This window comes from Biomphalaria glabrata, chromosome 13 (assembly GCF_947242115.1).
Source record: "Biomphalaria glabrata chromosome 13, xgBioGlab47.1, whole genome shotgun sequence".
Lineage (NCBI taxonomy): Eukaryota > Metazoa > Mollusca > Gastropoda > Planorbidae > Biomphalaria > Biomphalaria glabrata.
In genome coordinates this window covers 33,184,790-33,205,042 of record NC_074723.1, presented here as the reverse complement: position 1 = coordinate 33,205,042, position 20,253 = coordinate 33,184,790, and the positions used below count along the sequence as shown (strand labels likewise).

The following is a 20,253-nucleotide window of genomic DNA, read 5'->3' as shown; positions in this document are numbered from 1 at the left end:
ACGATTCTCTAAAATAGTTCACTGCTTCTGCTGCTAATCTGGTAGTACGACGACGGTTCTAGACCAAAATGTCCGTAATGTCCAATGTAGACTAGGTGAGACCAAAGTCACCACCGACGACGTCCCATTATGCGATTAACGGTTACACAGTATATAAGTGGATGTAGCTATTTCCACAAACTCAGCATGAAAAAGTCTAGATATGGTCTAGAGTAGTCTAGACCTAGACCGACTCACAATAAATAGACTAATGTTCAGCAACAACGAATCAGACTTCACTAACCTTCCAAAGGTCAAATGCAGTGACCGTTATATAAGGGGCAACCGGTTCAATGAGCAAACTGCTCCACAAGGATTTCTCAAAGGGTAAGACAGAACGGTTCAGTTAGCTAACAAACTTGTAGTACTCACAATACTTCTGACAGCGGACAAACTGTCCTTCTCAAAACTGATGATCTAACTTGATAGGAATATGTGGCTCTCACGACTGCTTTCACGAGAAAGAAAAATATGTCCAACAGGTTCACTGACAAACTCTCCCCCGTTATGAATGAACGGTTCCTCTGGCTTCAGGTCGATTCAGCATACGAAGATCAGGCGTTGATAATATAAGCGTTGAGTAGACCAGGCGTTGAGATGATCACTGTCCTGATGAAGGTCACCTTGAGTTAACGGCTCGTTGAACGTACGATCGGGCAGGCGACGGCTGCATGTGGAACTGACGATATAGCTTAAAAACAAAGGCCACAGTCAGAGTCTCTGTCAAATAAAACACGTGTTTTCCGAAGAGAATCCTAGAGAATCAAAGGATCAGTACTCATTGCTCTATACATAAAGTATTACTTGAACACCTTTAATGATTTACAGTTTGGGCCACTGGCGGATCCAGGGGGGGGGCGGTAGGGGCGATCGCCCCCCCCACTCGGCCGACTCTCCCCCCCCCCGGAGGGGGGGGCGGGCGAATTTTATTATAGAATTCACACAATTTGTATAGGAATTTATTACTTATGTTAAAAATAAATACAAATTATTTATATTTCAACCTATTTTTAGATTATTTCGCCCCCCCCTCTAGTATGTTCGCCGATTGGTGGGGTCGGGAGGGGGCGATGGTATCAATCCCGCCCCCCCATACACTTTCGAGTGGGGGGGGGCGGTCCAATTAATTTGTAGAAATCACAGCTTGCTAATAGAATCAATGTAATATCTATATTGTGTAGACTTGTTATTGATTTTTTAACCGATCTTTATATTATGTCGTTCCCTGTTTGCCGATTGGTGTGTGGGGGGGGGGGAGACGGATACCTCTTCTGCCCTTCCCACCTTAACCCTTTGAGTGGTGGGGGGGGGGCGGTCCGTTTTTATGGAGAAATCATAGTTTGTGAACAAAATTAGTTGAATTAATATATACATTTTATATTATGTCGCTCCCTTTCTGGTATTTTGGCCGATTCGGTGGGGTGGGGGGGGAGGCGATTGCATGTACTGCCCTCCCCACTCTAGCCCTCTGAATGCTGGGGGGGGGGCGGTCCTATTTTTGTGGAGAATCATAGTTTGTGAACAAAATTAGTTGAATATCTATATAATATAAACTACTTATTGATATGTGACCCATTGTATATTATGTCATACCACAATCTAATCTCAAATAGTATCATTAGTAAATTTAAATGAAAAAGGGTTGTACCAGGAGGGAATCGCATTTCCCCCATCATAATTTATATACACTATAAATTAAATTCTTATATTGAGTCGCCCAACCCCTATTCTTTAATGCCAAATGCAATCTTTAGCAGAAATTATTAAAGGAGCGAGGATTAATCGTTTTCACTCTACCGCTCCTCCCATTTCCAGAGTTTATGTAATTTCACATGAATTTATCATAATTATTTTAAGTAAGACTTTGCATTGGAAAAGTTAGAATTCAAACGAAATTTTTCAGTATTAGAGCCATGATTGAGATGAGTTATAAACTCAAATAATGTTTTCATAGTCGCCTTTTACCAACCTTTACTCAATCTGATATTTTTCTAGTTAAATAAATTTGGGACTATAATTCACAATTTATAACTCAATCATATTGAATACTATTTATTGAATATTTTTTTTTTCGGCGGCGATCCCCAAAGCATAAATCTAAATATGTGGGGTATCTTTTCAAGGAACAAATCGGTTTTATTTGCAATGTATTAAGGGCCTATAAATTCATATTAAAATAATTTTCAAGTACAACATTATTTAAAAGGTCCTTTTTTAATAGTATGAATAATGAGCTTCGAACTCCATTGATGAATAATGAGCTGTAGATGTCAGGAGAATACGTTTCTGCAGTGAAAAAAGAAGAAAACGCTTTTGGCGTCGGGGCTTCGCCCCGAAATCCATTGATGAATAAAGAGCTGTACTTGTCAGGAGAATGCATTTCTGCAGTGAAAAAAGCAAGAAAACGCTTTTGGCGTCGGGGCTTCGCCCCGAAATCCATTGATGAATAAAGAGCTGTACTTGTCAGGAGAATGCGTTTCTGCAGTGAAGAATGCAAGAAAACGCTTTTGGCGTCGGGGCTTCGCCCCGAAATCCATTGATGAATAAAGAGCTGTACTTGTCAGGAGAATGCGTTTCTGCAGTGAAAAAAGCAAGAAAACGCTTTTGGCGTCGGGGCTTCGCCCCGAACTTCATTAATGAATGATGAGCTGTACTTGTCAGGAGAATGCGTTTCTGCAGTGAAGAATGCAAGAAAACGCTTTTGATGTTGGGGCTTCGCCCCGAAATCCTTTGATAAATAAGAGCTATACTTGTCAGGAGAATGCGTTTCTGCAGTGAAAAAAGCAAGAACCCCACAAGAGAACCTTATAGCGCTGCCCCTGTTGTTTTGTTTTTCGCTGAAGGTTTAGAAATGCTGCTTTTTTATAATTCTAATATATATATATATATATATATAAACATATATATATATATATGTATGTATATGTGTGTGTGTGTGTGTGTGTGTACGCACGTTTATGCATAGGGTTAGGGTTTACTGGGCGTTAGGGTTAGGGTTTGAAAAAAAATCGCCCCCCCCACTTCAAAGTTCTGGATCCGCTAGTGGTTTGGGCATCGTAAAGCACCCCATTATGAACTAAACGAATATGTATACAGCTATGATGCTATTTGTTGTTGCTAGTTCTAAGTATTGTTATTACTTAAACGAAAACTAGTTTAACATATATAAAATAATAAAACCTGTTTTAAAGAACACAATTCTTAAATATACAATAAGAAAGGCCACAGTCCACGCTGTCTACCACGGAAATGTACTTCTTTTCCTAATCATTTCTACAAAAGATCTATCTCGACCGTTAATGTTATTCTGTTCTAGGTTTTTATTGTGTTGTCGCGTCACTAGGAAATACCTGATAAATCCTAACTTCTAAGCGTCTAACAATCAAGTCATTACAATATACAGTCTGTTTACTATATATTTAAAATCATTCGTTTCGAATGTTCAATACAGCTAGATTAAGTCTTTTTTTTTCCTGTAGTGCTTTGTTTATCTTCATTTCCGGTTTTCGTACTCAAGTTTAACAAAGTACAGCTTGCTCATGAAACGATGTTCAATTTATTTATTTTTATTAACATTTTTCATTTTCATAATTACAAAAAAAACACTTTATGTCAATGAGTTTAACAGTTTATTTTAAGTCCTGTATTCTTTTTTTTATTACAATGAACACTATGTTAAAATACTTTTTAAAAAATACATATAAAATGCATATCTAAAAATGTTTTCATTAATGTATAGCCTATAATAATAATAACTTTATTCCATCAATAGACAATGAATGTTTCAGATCAGGAGGGACGATTTCTACACCACAATGTAATTAAACAATGGTGACCTTGCCTAATTCTATTGTAAGTCTCCACTAGTTTAATTGAACTAAGTTTAGGATTTATCAACATGTCCCCTGCACTTTCAAAAACATCAAACTTAAGGAACCTTGAAAAAATATGTATGCTTTTTAAACTGCATAATTTTTTTCCTTAAAACCAATAGTTACATATTTTAAGAATAGTCATATTTCAAAAGTATTTCTGTCTAATAATGTTTTCAGCCAATACAAAAACTTGGCGGTGACAGAGAGTGAGACTCCGAAAAATAAATGAGGTGTGAGGCGTATGCTAGGCCGCGGGTCGACTCGTTTAATATAAATTAGAAAGGCTGTTCACAGATGACATATTTTGTATCTGAGCAGAGAACGTCATTGAGCCCATGTTTCTCGGGAGAATATTCCACGCAGTCTTCATTGTTGGCATTATTAGGTTCTCCTGTAGGGTAAAAAGGAAAGAAATTTATATTAACAAAGTTTGAAACCTTGATAACTAATATACTTGTATACTGTTATATATTGCATGTTATTCCTATAGTGAATTTATAATAATAAGTATATTCATTTTCTATACTGAAGTTTTATGTTAACATATTGTCGTTTTTTAATAAAACAAAAAAAAGTTTTAACACCTAAAAACCGAATGACCAAAATAACTACACAATAAAGATATTGACACGGAATATGGTCAGTACACAATCTCATGTAAATTCACAAATGTGGACTATCACTAGGTGCGTCTATCAAAATATTTAAACAAATTCACAGATACAGAAGTTGCTTGCTCATTGTCATTAAGTTGTACTGACTCATTTTTCATTCTGGTGGAAGTAGGCTATGTATTCTTTTTACAAGGAGATACGCTATATCTAAAAGACAGGACATAAATTAACCAAACCGCGATTGGTTCAAAGAAAAAAAAATTTATAAGTGTTAACTGAATCAGTTATTAGAGTGTATAGTGCGAAAATGGAGCTGGATAGCACACACCCTGCGAAAACCAGCTACCAATGTTGCAAGGCAGGCACTTGAATGGAACCCACAAGGAAAGGGGAAAGTGGGGCAGACCCAAGCAAACCTGGAAGAGGTCAGTCATCAGTGATGCTGAGAGTACTGGAATGACATGGGAGCAGATGAAGAAAGCTGCTCAGAACCGAGTTCGGTGGTCGCGGCCCTATTCTCCCCTGGGAGTGCACAAGGATTAAGTCAGTAAGTAAGTAAGTCAGTAAGTAAGTAAGTCAGTAAGTAAGTAAGTCAGTAAGTAACTATAGCGCATATTGCAAATGTTAAACATCACGACGATAATTTAGAAGAGAAAAAAAAGTAAAAATATGTGAAATTTAAGAACACATAATAAACAAGAACAACATATTAAAATATTTTTTAAAAAGAGAATACCTCTATTACACAATTTAAAATATAATAAAAAACCGGGTATGTATGGAACTTGAGGTTTTAACACCGTTATATGCCCAGATATAGAAATTGTTGATCACTTTTGTTACCTTGGCTCCATCATATCCAACAACACTCTACTGGATAAAGACATAAACAACAGGATAGCCAAGGCAATGGCCACCATGTCACGGTTGCAGAAAAGAGTCTGGGACAACATATTGCTGACTAGCAGTACTAAAGCCCTAGTCTACCGGACTTGTGTGTTGAGCACCTTGCTGTACGGAAGTGAAACATGGTCAACCTACTCATGGCAGGAAAAAAAAGCTGAATGTCTTCCACCTCCGATGCCTAAGGCGGATCCTCAAAATAAGGTGGCAAGATAAGATAACCAATGAGGAAGTGTTACAAAGAGCAGGATGCCAGGACATCCGCTCTGTTATCAGCAGCAGACGCCTTGGCTGGCTTGGCCACGTTCGTAGAATGCCAGTAGGTCGACTTCTACAGGACATCTTGTATGGCGATCTAATAGAAGGCAGGAGAGCCGCTGGTCACCCACTTTTACGTTATACGGATGTATGCAAACGCGACATGAAGCTCTTCAAAATTGACACTGGCAACTGGGAAGAGGTGGCACTGGACAGATCCACATGGAGAGAGAGCATAAAGGAAGGGTCACAGATTGCAGATGGCATACACAACAGAAGCAGAAAGAAGGGTGAAAATGCAACGGCGCCTGGTGATTATATATGCCCAACCTGCGATCGCAGCTGTGTATCAAGGATTGGCCTCTTTAGTCACACAAGAAGTTGCAAAGGGAAAAGATCGTCTCTCGAGACGTAAAATGCCACAGAATGCCCAGATATTTGTATTTATCAATTTTGCCCTTCTACATCTAGCCTATGTTAGATTTACGTAAAAAATGTTAGTAAAGTTTTAAATATTCTTTCATAAATGGAAGCAACTTACAATCTATCTCTGTTATCGTAAGTATTACTTTGTTGCACTAAGGCTAATTACGCCCTGTTTGTTTTTTAAGTCTATGAAAGCCAAATTTAATGTTTTTTTCTGAAAATTATAGCGGTCAAACTAGAGTTTTACCCATGTGGCTAAGAGCTAAAAATAATTTTCTCAGCGATATACATTGTTATATTGAAGTCTAAAATGATTTACGCACACCAAGAGTTGCGATAACATGGAAGCCAATACGAGGAAAGCGCAAACACGGACGTCCTCCTATAACTTGGTGCCACACTTTCATGGAGGACCTCAGAACAGTGGACACCAGGTGGGAGGAGGCTTCAGACATTGCCAATGACAGATCTTTGTGGAGACAGCTTGCCCCCCAATTGCGCCGAACGGCGCGAGAGGACCCTAAGTCGAATTAATACATTGTTATGGCACGATTATGAATTAATTATTTGTTTCCAAAATAGGGGAAGTTTTTTTCTTCGTGACAATGAGAAGGATTAGGGTTTAGAGCCAGCACGTAAACAGACTACTTTCATAACAACGTAGAATAAGTAGCGTTTTATAAACAGCTAAAAGTACATGACATTCGACGGGTCCCTTCTTTGTTTGTAAACTTGTTCGATATTCAGTATCAGCGTCGAATAACTTCTATTGATTGTTCGGCCTATTGTCGGTGTTAGTGGATTCTACATTTCGTTGGGTGTTACCTCCATTTGGTTTGTTTGCATCAGACACCGCGGAAGCGCCTAACAACACCAATTGCTAAATTTCTAGGACTATCTTTCGAGCCATTTCGAGATCAGCTGTCCAGGTTCCTGGATCAAGGCTCATGGATTCAGGTTCCATGAAGAAGTGACTTGAATATTTAAAATATTTTTTCCTACAATTTAACTCTATACGTTATAGCACAGTTACTGTTATATAATTTCAACATGTTATATATTTGGAGAAATGTACCTCTAGCATGCAGCCATTATTAAAAAAAAATAATACAATAAAACAAAATCACCCAACCTCAGAAGCGGCCCCTCCTATTCACTAATGGAGCAGGAATATTTTGATCGTTGAAAGTAATAACATTTAAATAAAAAATATTGCACTATGGCAGTGATGCCAAAAACTCGGCCCGCGGGCCAGATCCGGCCCGCGACGTGGTTTCATCTGGCCCGCAGAAACGTCGGCAACAAGTGTAGAAAATCCTCCAACCAAAAGAACAATAAGTTAAATAACATATCTTTACATTTGATAGGGGCTTCATTTTTTATCTGATAGATTGGTACCATGACCTTTAACATTTGTACTTTTGAGACATGGGACTCAGAATGTAGGACCTTGTTGATGTCCAAGAGCTGAGCCGAAGGCTCTTCGAGCTCTAAGTTTGAAAAAAAACCTGTTTGGACGCCAAACAGTAAAAAAAAAAAAAACTGTGAAAACACAGTTCTGTTTGAGAGAGACCCGAGTCAATGCCTATGTAAAACATTGCTGTTTCCAATGCCTTTGGCCCCGACGCATGCTTGGCTGCACATGGCCGAAGGCCGAGGGCACCGGGAGCCTCCGCCATTTTCCTTCGTTGTACCAAGCTAGCTGTGCGGGAACCGCCATTGATGTAACGGTCCCTTTGAGGAACAGCGCATGGATGTGGGACGTGTTCGTGGGGACTTTTTTACAACCCCGCCCGTACAATGGGTGGACTCTCGTCTACCCGTGGGCATCCCCACGGGAGTCTTGTGTTGCTACCCATTTAGCCTAGCCACTTCCTCTAATGGCCATTTCCACGCGGGCGCCACGATGAGGCAGGGCAACGTGCCCGCGGAATGTAGGACCAGGAAAAGTGAACGGAACTTTATCTTTTTGTGGAACATAATGATAGGCCAATATGTTCGTTTTATAAAGAAAATGTAGATAGTCGAAAAACAACACAAAAAACAGAATTATAAAAGAAATATGGCGGTATTCTTGGTTTCAGCCACGAAGAAAAGATTGTTAAACTATGCTTAGAGATTGGAGAATCCATGAAAATATTTACCAAAAAGAGACCAGAAAATGAGTCGGTGGTAACGCTGGCTACAATGTTGCTCACATTTAAAGTAAAGAAATAAAGCCATTTTCTGACGCGTAAAAAAAGAAGATAAACTTTAATATTCAATTAATTAATGTAAATACTAGATCCCTACGTGTTTCTAATAAAATAGTTTTGAGTCAGTTTTATTTCATTTTTGTACTTTTTCTTGATGTGGCCCGCGACGCTAGTGCTAGAAATTAAAATGGCCGTAAGTCGAATTGGGTTGGGCCTCACTGCACTATGCTGTTCGCAAGGGAAACCGTTATTTGTGCGGGCTAGTTTTTTTTTTTTAATTTCCTAGCCGGTTATCTCCAATATATTAATCAATATTGTTGGGGAGAAGTTACGTATCTGGGAGCAGTAGCGTCACTAGTGGGGTGAGAGGAGTGCGGTAGCACCGGGTGAAACCATTTTGGGGATTAGAAACCAAGTTGAAAAAATATATCATGGCTAAAGCAGACACATCGGGAAAGGTAATTATATTAAATTCTCTAAATATATGCCCAAATATGCCTAGACACTTCTTATTGGTAGTTTAAGTTTAAATGACAAAGCACAGCGTTATACCATTTCTGTTCAGGTAATGTTAAGTCTGTTTCTAATTATAATTTAATATCCTTGTAAAATTTGAAATAACGTTTGAATCAATGTCATAAACAGAGGGATTTTATAATAGAATTGACACCCATTTTACATGTGAGTAAAAAAATAAAGAATATTAGGTAATCAGCTCACTGTATTTGTTCAACAAAAAGAACTAACTAGCAATAGTGTTTATTGGAACATATTTGAAGAAAGTTAATGAGGAAGGGATGACACCCTGAGCTACCACACCAGGTGCCACCGACATTGTCTGGGAGGTTTCCATTCTGTTTTTAGGTGATCAGTAAAGACGAAGTGTTTTCCTGTTTGCTTTTATGTGAAGAAAAAAGCCAAATTATTTTATTTTTTTACAATTTTAATTATTTAAACGATCATAACAAGACTATGGCTTAAATATTCCTGGCCCATTGATCAATTGGTGATTTTGATGGGGGCCGCCTCTGAGTTTGTGTTTGTAATCTTGTTTATTTATTGGGGTGTATGTGGTATCTAGGAGGGGTAGCACCTCTAGTGGACAGGCAGTTGTACCCTCTTTTTGAGGGTAGCTTGACTCACTCTTGGTCCCCACTCGGTACCCAGAAGCTGTAGCATGCGCAGCGGCCACACCCCGGAAACGGCTTTGACTGGCCGGCTAAACCAGTTAGAGGGTATCTGACGTGTCCATGGCACTCAGTACACTGAGGTTCTGTCAAACCTAGCATGTGAAGTCTGGACTTGGCGGCCTGTGCGTAACGTCACAAAACTAGACTAATCGGACAGAATGGCAAGTACCAGCACAGTGCTGTGGAGTACTCAAGAGCAGGACAAGACACACAGAAAGTCTGTGGTCATCCACTGCACCCAAACTTCTCCGGACGTCTTGACCAAATCTTGCTTCCGGAAAAGGATGGGCTGTAGGGCGAGAGAGTGAGGTCGACGTGTTGCGCGAATCCTTCCCACTTTAATCCAATTTCCAGCGCAAGTCACTTGTTATCCCCCCCCCCCCCCCAAAACACAAAGCCCTCAGCCCCCTGGATGACAAAGTGGTCATCATCGAACCACGATGGACGAACTATTAGATTATAATTAATCTTGTTTATTATAATTATATGTTTTACGCTTAAGAGAAAGAGACATTATTATAAAAAAAAACCAGTTTTACTCTTTAAAAAAAAATCACATCTTCAGTACTCTTTTCATACCTTGCGATCTATAAAGGCAGGTGATGTAAAGTTCCTATAAAGTTCATAGAGCGGACTGTAAATGAAGAATTTATTTTACATCGCAATGACAAACTTCTTTTACTTCAGCTACGTTATGTCTGGTACCAATTGGAATCAATTAAACCCAGGACACGTTAATATACTCCAGGTTAAACAAATTCTAAGTTAAGCGCTGTCACAGCTTTCCTATTATATAACTCTATCTACTTATAAGTCTGTAGAAACTACCTTTGGTCTCGATACGTGTCCCTGGTTCAGTTCTAGTTAACGAAATAACACACTTCAACCACTAGATCAAACACAGAACCTTTAATAATCTTTTACTGCATATCACACACAAGCTGGACTCTGTCTGACCACTCTCTGACAACAAAACACACTTCCGGTCATTCGCGCAGAGTGTAAAAATAGATTATACATACATACACACATTTATCCGTGACAAGCGCGTTATCATTCAGCAATCTCACACCAATCTAAAAAAGTTGTTTTTTTTTTTATTTGCTTAACATTGCAAAATTCAGCCTACTGATTTCTGTAAGTAAATACTTGTGACAGAAGAAAAATTAGAAAATTATTTAATATAAGTATACCTTTCACAAAGATCATCTGTCTGCAGGAATAGTCGCAGACTGAGTCATCGTCTTCCCAAACAAATGCTCCCTCCGTCTCTTGGTCGTTTAAACCAATCCATATGGGTTTGGCTGGGTTATTGTTTACTAGTAGTTTTAGTTGTTCATAAGTCTTCAAAGTTAACAGATGAGCTCCTTGAGCTGGAATGTTGATATTAGTTTTAATGAATACTAGCAACGTATCAGGAAGTTAGAATACAAAAAAAACAACCCGAGTCGTAGCTTTCATACATGCCTTTGTTTAACAGACATTATATAAATGCTACATCTAAATGTTAAATATATCTTATCATATCTTATAAATCACAGACCCTACTTAAAATAAGATGATTATGTCCTAAGCGTGTCCCTGCATGCTAATCAGTGACGTAAACTTTGTTTAGTCGTTAGTTTTTCTGTCTGATTCAGGCAACCCATACCATATAAATCCCATCTGTCTGCTTTAAATTTAATTATAAAGAGAAACTACTAAACGGTCAATAATACCTGGCACGGACCTACTGGTGGATCCCCCCACTCGACCAATCCCCACGAATTTGTTACTTAGGTTAATAATATATATAATTATTTATAGTTCAACCTATTTTTTGGAATATGTCGGCGACCCCCCTTTTCTAGTATGCTTGGCCGATTTGGTGGGGTTGGGAGGGGGCGAAGGCATCAATGCCCCCATACACTTTTGAGTGGGGGGGGGCGGTCCAATCTATATGTAAAAATCACAGTTTGTTAACAGACTCAAATATCTATATGATTAAAACTTGTTATTGATATTTTTAACCGATCTTTTATATTATGTCGTTCCCCTGTTGGTCGATAAGGTGGGGTCACTCAGACCTGGAATATTGGCGCCATTTGCAATTTGGTAATAGAAACTCTTTGATTATTTATTAAGAGGAACCTCTTTTTTTTTATTTTGCCTTTTACAGCTAGTGCGTTCTTATACAATTAAGCAAGGTCTGAAATGGAGAAAACAATAGCGGTATGTTCTCGATAGAGTCTGGGGACACTAAGAGCTGATCACACACACACATTCTAGATCTTAATTAGTTATTTCAACATTGTTGCTGTCCCTTATTATTTCCTGCACTTGATTATGACTTGGTACTAGTTTTGGCTTAACTTAACTCTTTCTCTCCGTAATTATTTACCACATTATGATGGAATCAACGTTGGTATCGTCAGTTAGGAGAGAAAGAGTTAAATAAACTATTGGGGTGGGGGGGGGTAGAGGTAAAACTAATTCAGGGAACATTTTACTTAAGAAATATTTTATAAGTAACATACAATTATAAGTAAAAATAATGTATTAACCCTGACGCCTACACCAAAAAAACATACATCCATTGTTTCAACTCGATATAATATTTTTATTGCTCCTAAGCGGAGATGGAGGAATGGCTGCCTTGTCAAGCGGTATGAGTGTTGGTCGTCTCAATGGTCCCGGGTTCATCTTCTGTCGTCCAATATTGATTTAGTTATTTATTCGTAGACTGGAACTAAATCTTATTAGGGTTTAATTAGCTTAAAGGCATCAGAGTTTTAGATTATAGTTGCTGGTAGGCCTATATTGACCGTATGAAATATTTAGTCAGTCAGTGAGTTAGTTTGTCAAATTGATCCTTGGCTGTAAAAAGAGATGTAGATATAGAGACAAATTTGGACCTTTGCAATCTTCCCGGGCACCATCATGTGGCAAAGGAAATGTCGATGTCCAAAGACAAGCAAAGAGTGGTCCGTCTTTGACTTTCTTAAAGCCTGGTTTACAAGGAGCATTGAGAGGTTCAGGGGTTACAGTACTTTCCTCAATTTCAGTTGCTGAAATTTAAAAACAAGTAAAATCTTACCAAAAAAAAACTTATCTTAAGGGGAAGAACTGCGTCCTTAAAACAATATCTAAGAGTTATTTTATTCGATATTAAACGAAGTAATTTATTATTAACAATTCATTGACTAATTTAATAGTTTTGTTTTTAATTCTTGATTTCTTTGGTACAATAAATAATTGTCTAAACACAACACACTGAAATTAACCATATCTGTGAATGTCCCTTGTTGCTATTAAAAGAACATAATAAATTAGCAGTACGCAATTAACTAACCAGTTACTATTTTTTATAGATTCTTGACATGTCTATATTAATAAATAATTGCGAGAAGTTTCAGCTTAATCCGAGAATGGGTTAGTTTGAAATAATGTGTACACACTTTTTACCAGACAGAGTGGATATATGCTGTGTAATAAAAAGCAAACATATATTATTAATGACATTAGGACCACCTACATATTCTACACTGTTTTTTAAATTAGTATTTGATCTTTTTTTTTAAAATTAGAATCTGGTCGTTCTTACTTGTGAATACGTTAGATATTTTAACATTGTAACTCAACATTATTCCATAAGAAATAATTCTAAAAAAAGATCACTAATGAAAATAACACACAATGGCAGTATCCTGTGGTTTCACAGTTATTAGGTTCTAGCTCAAAGTGTTCGTTGTGGAGACAGCTGAGTCAAAGACTTGCCAACTCTAGTCGAGGAAGAACAATTGCTCTGTCTGGAAGAGGTCCAAGTAAATGTAAATAGATCACACCCTGTTCTTAATGGCTTATTCATGACTAAATGCAAGACCGAAGGTCAAACATACCGGGGTACAACCACCACATTCCTTCAATGTACCACACTAATTTTGATGGTGGTGAGCATTATGAAAAGTCCTTTTGAAAAACGATGTTTGGCTAGATAGCTTGTCCAACTAAACATTTGTACGCGCATTATTTGCATAATATATTAATTTTCTAATAATAAGATATTGAGCAAGCTTAGCAAAATATAACTTACAGACCACAAAAAATACATCTTCTATCTCTCTCTTTTTTCAACATTTTAGAAATTAGATTTTTTGTGAAGGAAACAACCTGAGAGGAGCTTTGAAAAGCTTGATCTGTATAGAGATGAAAACAATTTTTTCCAGTTAAAATATGGACAAACTCTATACCAAACGTGTTTTATAGCTGCAGATGCTCTCTGACGCCTTTTCGGAAGTTATCACAATAAAAGAATAACATTAAAATAAGATAATACCTGTTTCAAACTGCATGTTTAACAAAAGGGACAAATTGGCAACCCGAACATTGAAGTCTTCTTCCAAGCGCATTATTCGCTTCCTGTTTTGTGTTTCTCTCTCTTCATTTTGATCAGCACGATCTCTTAGACGACTCACAGCTGAAGCCAAGTCCTCCATTGTTGATCTGCTCACATTAATGGTTATGCTAGCATCTATCACAACGTCTTGGCCCGTAGAATTACTGGCATGCGCAAGACAGAAATATTTCCCAGACTCCGAGAGTTTCGGATTTTTCCACGTTACTTGAAGAAAAGACTCTTTTAAATCCTTGCTGTCGTAGATTTGTCCTTGAACTTTAGTAGAACCAGGGTATTGGACTTTAGCCACAGGTTGACCTTTAGAAATGCTTGCAATGGTTCTTTTCGTTTCTGTTTAATGAAGAGCAGATTTATAAACAATCAAAATATATACAACTATCAAAAAGACTGTTAACAGCAATCTGATATCAATAAATTGTTATATGAAAGCCTTTTGTATAGACTAAAAAAAAAACTTACAACTATATTTTTCAACTACTACTTCTGATAATAACAATTATTTAGCAATAGATGCTAGACGTGCAGGACGTTATCTTCTTATTTGAAGGAACGTCTCTATTTTATAAGGCTAACAGGAAACATTGACAGGTGAATGTAACAGTGAGGGTATGTAGAAACACAAATTAAACAATGATACTTAAATCAAGGTATGACTGATCAAATACACCTAGCCATTATAGAAGTTAAACTGCAACAACTTTCTTCCACGCCAATAATAAGCCAATAGTTTTATACAAAAACTGCAACGGGAAACGGGTCTTTCTTTCTCACTTTGTATTCTCGAAAGCATGTGTGTCATCAATTCTCTTATTCTCTAAATCTAAAATTCAAATAATTTCGTAATTATTCAAAGAACACAAAACGAACACAATAAGCACAAAAAAAAATACTATTTTTAAAACAAAGCTTATCTAATGGTCAGGACAGCTAATTACTGCCTTATATAAAAAAAGGCAGTGTTTAGCTCCCTTTAGACCCTATAAAGCAGAACTAATGAATTACTACTAACCGATTCACTGACTGGTTATTTTCAAATTGATTCGTGTATGACCTCGATTTTGAAAAGTTATGTCAAAATTTTAAATTGATTTGAGAATAGAAAGGGAAAGAATGAACGCGTCAAAAAACATAATAAGAGGCAAAAAATCCATATATACATCCACATCTCTCATTAAGAAGCAGTTATTCCCTCTTTTTTTGATATAGAACAAAATAATTTCAAATAATTAGTTAACTAATTAACTAGTTTTTTTGTTTTTTTAATTGATTAATGTATTGTCAGGTAAAAGTGAATAATTGCGCGAACGTACAGTTTAATTCGAGAGTGGGAAATGATTGAGAATAAGCATAGAAACATTAAACATTACATATATTAATGTAAATAATAATAATAAGCATAGGCGTAGCCATGATCTTTTTTCGTCGGGGGGGTATTTTTTTCTCTACCCTCCCCGGTATATATATGTGTGCATATATATATATATATATGTGTGTGTGTTAATATCTGAAAAATCAGATTCACAAACGCCTTTAGTTATCAAATAACGATAAGTAGTTTTATATAAGAGGCATGAATTGCTGGCAGCCGCCTAATCATCCTCAATCATAAACACATAACAACTCAAGGGAGAATACTCCAATAAATACATATTATTTTTTAGTCATAAGAGTTAATGTACTTAACCTAAAAACAATATATATATATATATATATATATATATATATATATATATATATATATATATATATTTGTGTGTGTGTGTGTGTCGGGGGGGGGGATTGGAGAGTTAATCTTTACTACATTCTGAGCCTTCATTCCTTCGAAAGGCATTCAATGTAACCTAAAATAGGTTTTTCCTGTAGTGAGTGAAAAAACTGTAAACACCACGTCCTTAGCAGCAAGAGGTTCTGGAGGAGCGCTGCGAGCTCCCCCAGTGGGGTTCGGGGCGGAGCTCTGCTGCCAGGCACCATTTCCGTTTTTTTTTTTTAAATGCATATGCTGAGGTATCTACAGTGCACTATCCTGTTATTGGAAAATAATTTTAGTTCAAAAACCTAATCTGCCATTCTTACTTACTTAAGACTAAAATCCTCACGCACCTTTCGGAGCATTGGGCAGCAAGCTGCTCTGAGGTCCTCCATGATAGTTTGAATCCATGTTATACTAGGATTTTTCTATTTCCGCTTAACTCATAATGGCCTCCATGCCATTGCAACTCTTAGTATGCATAATTAATTTCGTCAGAGAACATGTCACTCAAAACTACTGCGACGCTTTTTCATATATCCTCTCTAAGTGATTGACTCCCAGTTCGGCATAGGATTTCCTTGATTGAGGCCCGATTTCTATAACTATATCTTTGTTGAGCCACATTTAGTATTTTTTCAATTTTGTAATTGCAAAACCCCAATGAAGAGGATTTTTAACTCAAACCCCCCCCCCCCCTTTTGGCTTTGCTGGGGCAAGTAATGGTTTAAAATAAACAAAATCAAAGCAAAAAATCATGATATTAAGGATTGTCTTCAAATCCGAAGATTAATGGGAAATGCAGTATTTCCCGTGACTGTCTCGTATTAAATCCACATGTCATTAGATGCCCTCTCCTATGTCAGTTAAAGCAAGTTAATACTTAAGATAAATGAGTTTCTTAGAAAAAAAATTAGTGTTATATCTCATTTTTAGGCGTTATGGCCAGTTACTCGATTGTTGGAAATTAAATAGGCCCTAGGGTCAAATAAGATTGGGCATCGCTGCCTTAATTGTTATGATTCTTTGATCAGTTTATATTGCAATTTCAATATAAATATAAGCAATATGTGTACAATGAATTATAATTGTGACTTACCATGTAATATGTACAAGAAACGAGCCTCTAGTCCAATGTCTTCGTACACCTTGTTGTCACTGACCTAAAGAAAAAGTACTTATAAAATTTCTAGACATAATCTTATACAAATACTTTAGGTCCTCATCTTGATAAAACGAAAGAAACTGTAGTCATTAACTGTAGTCATTAACTGTAGTCATGAAGCATTAAACATAAACCCCATTTAAAAATGAATGACAGATACTTTAGAGAGGCTTAAGGGCATATATATATATAATAAGTCTTGTCTTCGAATTTTGTTTTGGCCTCAAATGTGTATCCTGCGGTCTTTGTGAGTCACCTCCAGCTGTCTCGTTCTGAAGCCGCATGCAACCAGGTGCTCTCTTCTATGTCAGCTAAGGCAAATTGGCTCCTAAGCTGGTCTTTGAAGCGTTTTCGTTAAGCACCTTTGTTACGTCGACCACCTTTTTGCTCACCCGTTCGTGCCCCATACGGGATACTTGCCCTGCCTAGTGTAACTGTCGTACCATAAGAAGTCCCTCTCTACTGTCCATACCGGCGTTCGCAAAGACATCGCTGTTTGTTTGTCTTGCCAACGTCTGTCCAAGGTAGAGCGCAAGCATCGTTGATGAAAGCGTTTAAGTAGTCTTATTAGCTTTCTGTGTAATACCCGTGTCTCAGATCCATGTAGCAGGATTGGGAGAACCACCGCAAGGTAGACATAAAAGCACTACTAACTCTGGTCAAACGGTTATCAATTTCCTTTGAAAGCGAGGCGTAATTTAATACTATGCTTCCTGGTTGGTATTTTAAAAATATTTTCAAACTAGAGCTACATCAGTTCATATTAGGTTTTTTTTTAGGTTACAAAGAAAGATGGTTTGATTTAAGAAAAACTTACCTTAAACGAACATGTCAAAGTCAAAGGCTCAATATGTTCTATTATTGTTTCAGGGTTCCCAGTAAAACTCAGCATCGGACCTTTAAAATTTAAAAATATTGCATAAGATTAAACATATGAGAACATCGCAAATTAAATATGAGTAAACATTACACAATTTCGTTATTGAGAAAAATTACGGAGTACAATGTTAGGCTTTGTTCAAGCTAAAAGGTTTAATTGAATTAATTAATACGGTTATGGATTGTTTGACTGTAACACCAAATGTTTGTTTAGATCATGTAATTCTTTTTCCTATGCTTGTCAAGGCCGACAGAGTATCCAAATCAGCGGTTCTCAACCTTTTAAGCTCGGCGACCCCCCCCCCATACACACACATACAGCAATAGAAGAATAGACAATAACAATTCTTATTTTTGATGGTCTTAGGCGACCCCTATCTAATCGTCAATCGACCCACAAGGGGGTCGCTAACCACAGGTTGAGAACCCCTGATATAAATGCAGCATTAAGAAGATAGGAAAATTGAAACATATGAGAACCAAACTTAGAATATACGATACACAGGAAAAACATTTTTAAAATATATTTTTTTAAAGACAATACCCACATTGGTACTATGTAATACAATAATTTAAAAAAATAATTTAAAAAAAAAATTTGAACTTATTCGAGTGTTGAAAACGTGACACAGTCAGCTGCTTGATTACATTGAAGTTGTATCATTTTCTGAATCGGCCAGAGGGGACGAAATATATAGGAGATTATTTATTGTTGTTATGTTTATTACATAGACATCTTGGTCTAACACTAGGCCTAAAGTTCTTATTTAGAACTCTTCTAGTCTAGACCTAGGCCTACTTCTAGAGCTAGAATGTAGATTCAATCTATTTTAGATTTACGTAGACATATCAGCAACGCTTATAAACATTAACTCTTCTCTCCTAACTGACGATACTAACGTTCATTCCACCAGAATGTGGTAAATAATTACGGAGAGAAAGAGTTAATAAACTAGAAGAAACTTTAAATTTACTGTTATCGCATAATTACGTTAATACGGCTAGGCTATGTTGACTCTAGACCTATATAGATTTGTAAATCTCTAGCCAAATTTACATTCATTTATTTTTTAATTTGAAACATTATAGAGCTAGTAATTAATTTCTCAGCGATATACACCAACTGTTAAATTCATAGGAAAATCGATTAGCGGCCGCCCTCCATCAAGGAGTGACTTGAATAGAGGTATTGTAATAAAAAAAAAGAAAACTAACACAGTTGTATACATTACCTAAAGTTATTACTGGTACAATAAAAGCACAGAAAGCAAGGCACTGAAGAAAAGGAGTCATTTCAATACAACACTTTAAAGAAAACGGAGAAAAATGAATGCGGTAATTAAAAAGAAATGAGTGTTTTTAAAGATGGTGAATTATTTTCCTTAACTTGCTAATCAGAAAAGTAAAAGTTAACAACTATGTTTGTATTTGTTTTCAGTGCAGAGGTAAAAAGATATGACTGTTCACTTTCTCTCTGGTTTTATATCTACTAGAATACATTGCTACTTTACGTTCCCTGTATTTAAGACAATAAAAAACACTTAACTTCGCACAATTTCTATGCAATGGCCGTTCCTGGAACAGACAGCAGAAGAGAGTTCTCACGGGTACTCTTTACCCTGACGAGAAGAGGTCAAGAAACTTATCTAGGATCTGGGCAGCACACGGGGAAGATATGAATGTAAATAAAAAAAAAAAGATTTATGAGATTATCCAGTTTCAGTTTAAAAGTCGGAGGGGGGGGGGGCGGGTCTTAGACTTAATGTGGAACAATTATTCTCACAACTATTCTCACAATTATTCTCACAATTATTCTCACAATTATTCTCACTTCTGTTATGTTTTAGTTTTCTATATGTAGCACAACTTTTCTTTTTCATTTCTTTTTTTCTTTCTTTCTCTCTCTTTCTCTTGTACCCACTCCCCGCCCCATTCTATCTCTTTCTCTTCCTTATCATTCTCAGTCTTACTAAGTGCATCCTTCTTTCTTTTTCTCTGTACCTTTCTTATTTACCGCCACCCCTCCCCCCCCCCCGTTTACAATCCTCTCACACTTTGTTTCTTTTTAGTTCTACTCACCTATACTCAGCACTCTTAACCCTTAAAACGCATCTGGTAGATTAGCCTCTAAACATCAGAATTGTAATTCCATTTTGTATGCACTCTTTGTAAAACAGCTCAGCACTTTAAGGGTTAAATTATATTCAGATATTTAAATAACTATTTACCCTCTAGGCATAAACAGTAGGTTACAAAAGTAGAAACAAAAAACAATTGAAAAAAAAAAGATTATATAACAAAACAAAGGTTACCTAAGGGAAATATCCGCTAATTACTGCCGTTTATCTGAATATGATAGGGTTTAGTTCTCTTTCTATATTAAAAAGCAAAACAAATTAATTACTACTAATTGATTAATTTTGGTAAATTTTTTGGATTGATTCGTGTATTATCATCGACTATGAATAATTATGCAACTTTTAACCTTGACACAAGAATGGGACGTGGGAGAAAAGCGTGTCAAAAAGGGGGATTAAATCCATATGTACATCCAAATCTCTCATTA

At 36.8% G+C, this 20,253-nt stretch overlaps 1 protein-coding gene across 2 annotated transcripts; it reads right to left on the bottom strand.

Moving 5' to 3' along the window:
* Positions 1-3,584: 3,584 nt before the first annotated feature.
* Positions 3,585-19,250, bottom strand: LOC106077580 (uncharacterized). 2 transcript variants are annotated; one of them, XM_056008485.1, is made up of 7 exons: positions 18,920-19,250; positions 17,626-17,705; positions 16,743-16,806; positions 13,816-14,226; positions 12,395-12,547; positions 10,694-10,873; positions 3,585-4,305 (listed from the first exon to the last, which is right to left on the bottom strand). In XM_056008485.1, the coding sequence occupies exons 1-7, from the start codon at positions 18,978-18,980 to the stop codon at positions 4,190-4,192; spliced, it is 1,065 nt and encodes a 354-aa protein (XP_055864460.1). In that variant the 5' UTR covers positions 18,981-19,250; the 3' UTR covers positions 3,585-4,189. The 2 variants fall into 2 exon arrangements, with proteins under 2 accessions (XP_055864460.1, XP_055864461.1); XM_056008486.1 differs by lacking the exon at positions 10,694-10,873.
* Between the last annotated feature and the right edge of the window lie 1,003 nt (positions 19,251-20,253).

Excerpts from the sequence above, each read along its gene's own strand:
- LOC106077580 (XM_056008485.1), bottom strand. The coding sequence starts at position 18,980 with ATGACTCCTTTTCTTCAGTGCCTTGCTTTCTGTGCTTTTATTGTACCA. Across the intron at positions 12,548-13,815 it reads AAACATGCAGTTTGAAACAG|CAACTGAAATTGAGGAAAGT; the intron begins GTATTATCTTAT and ends TTTAAATTTCAG. Across the intron at positions 10,874-12,394 it reads TGCCCGGGAAGATTGCAAAG|CTCAAGGAGCTCATCTGTTA; the intron begins GTCCAAATTTGT and ends TCAACATTCCAG.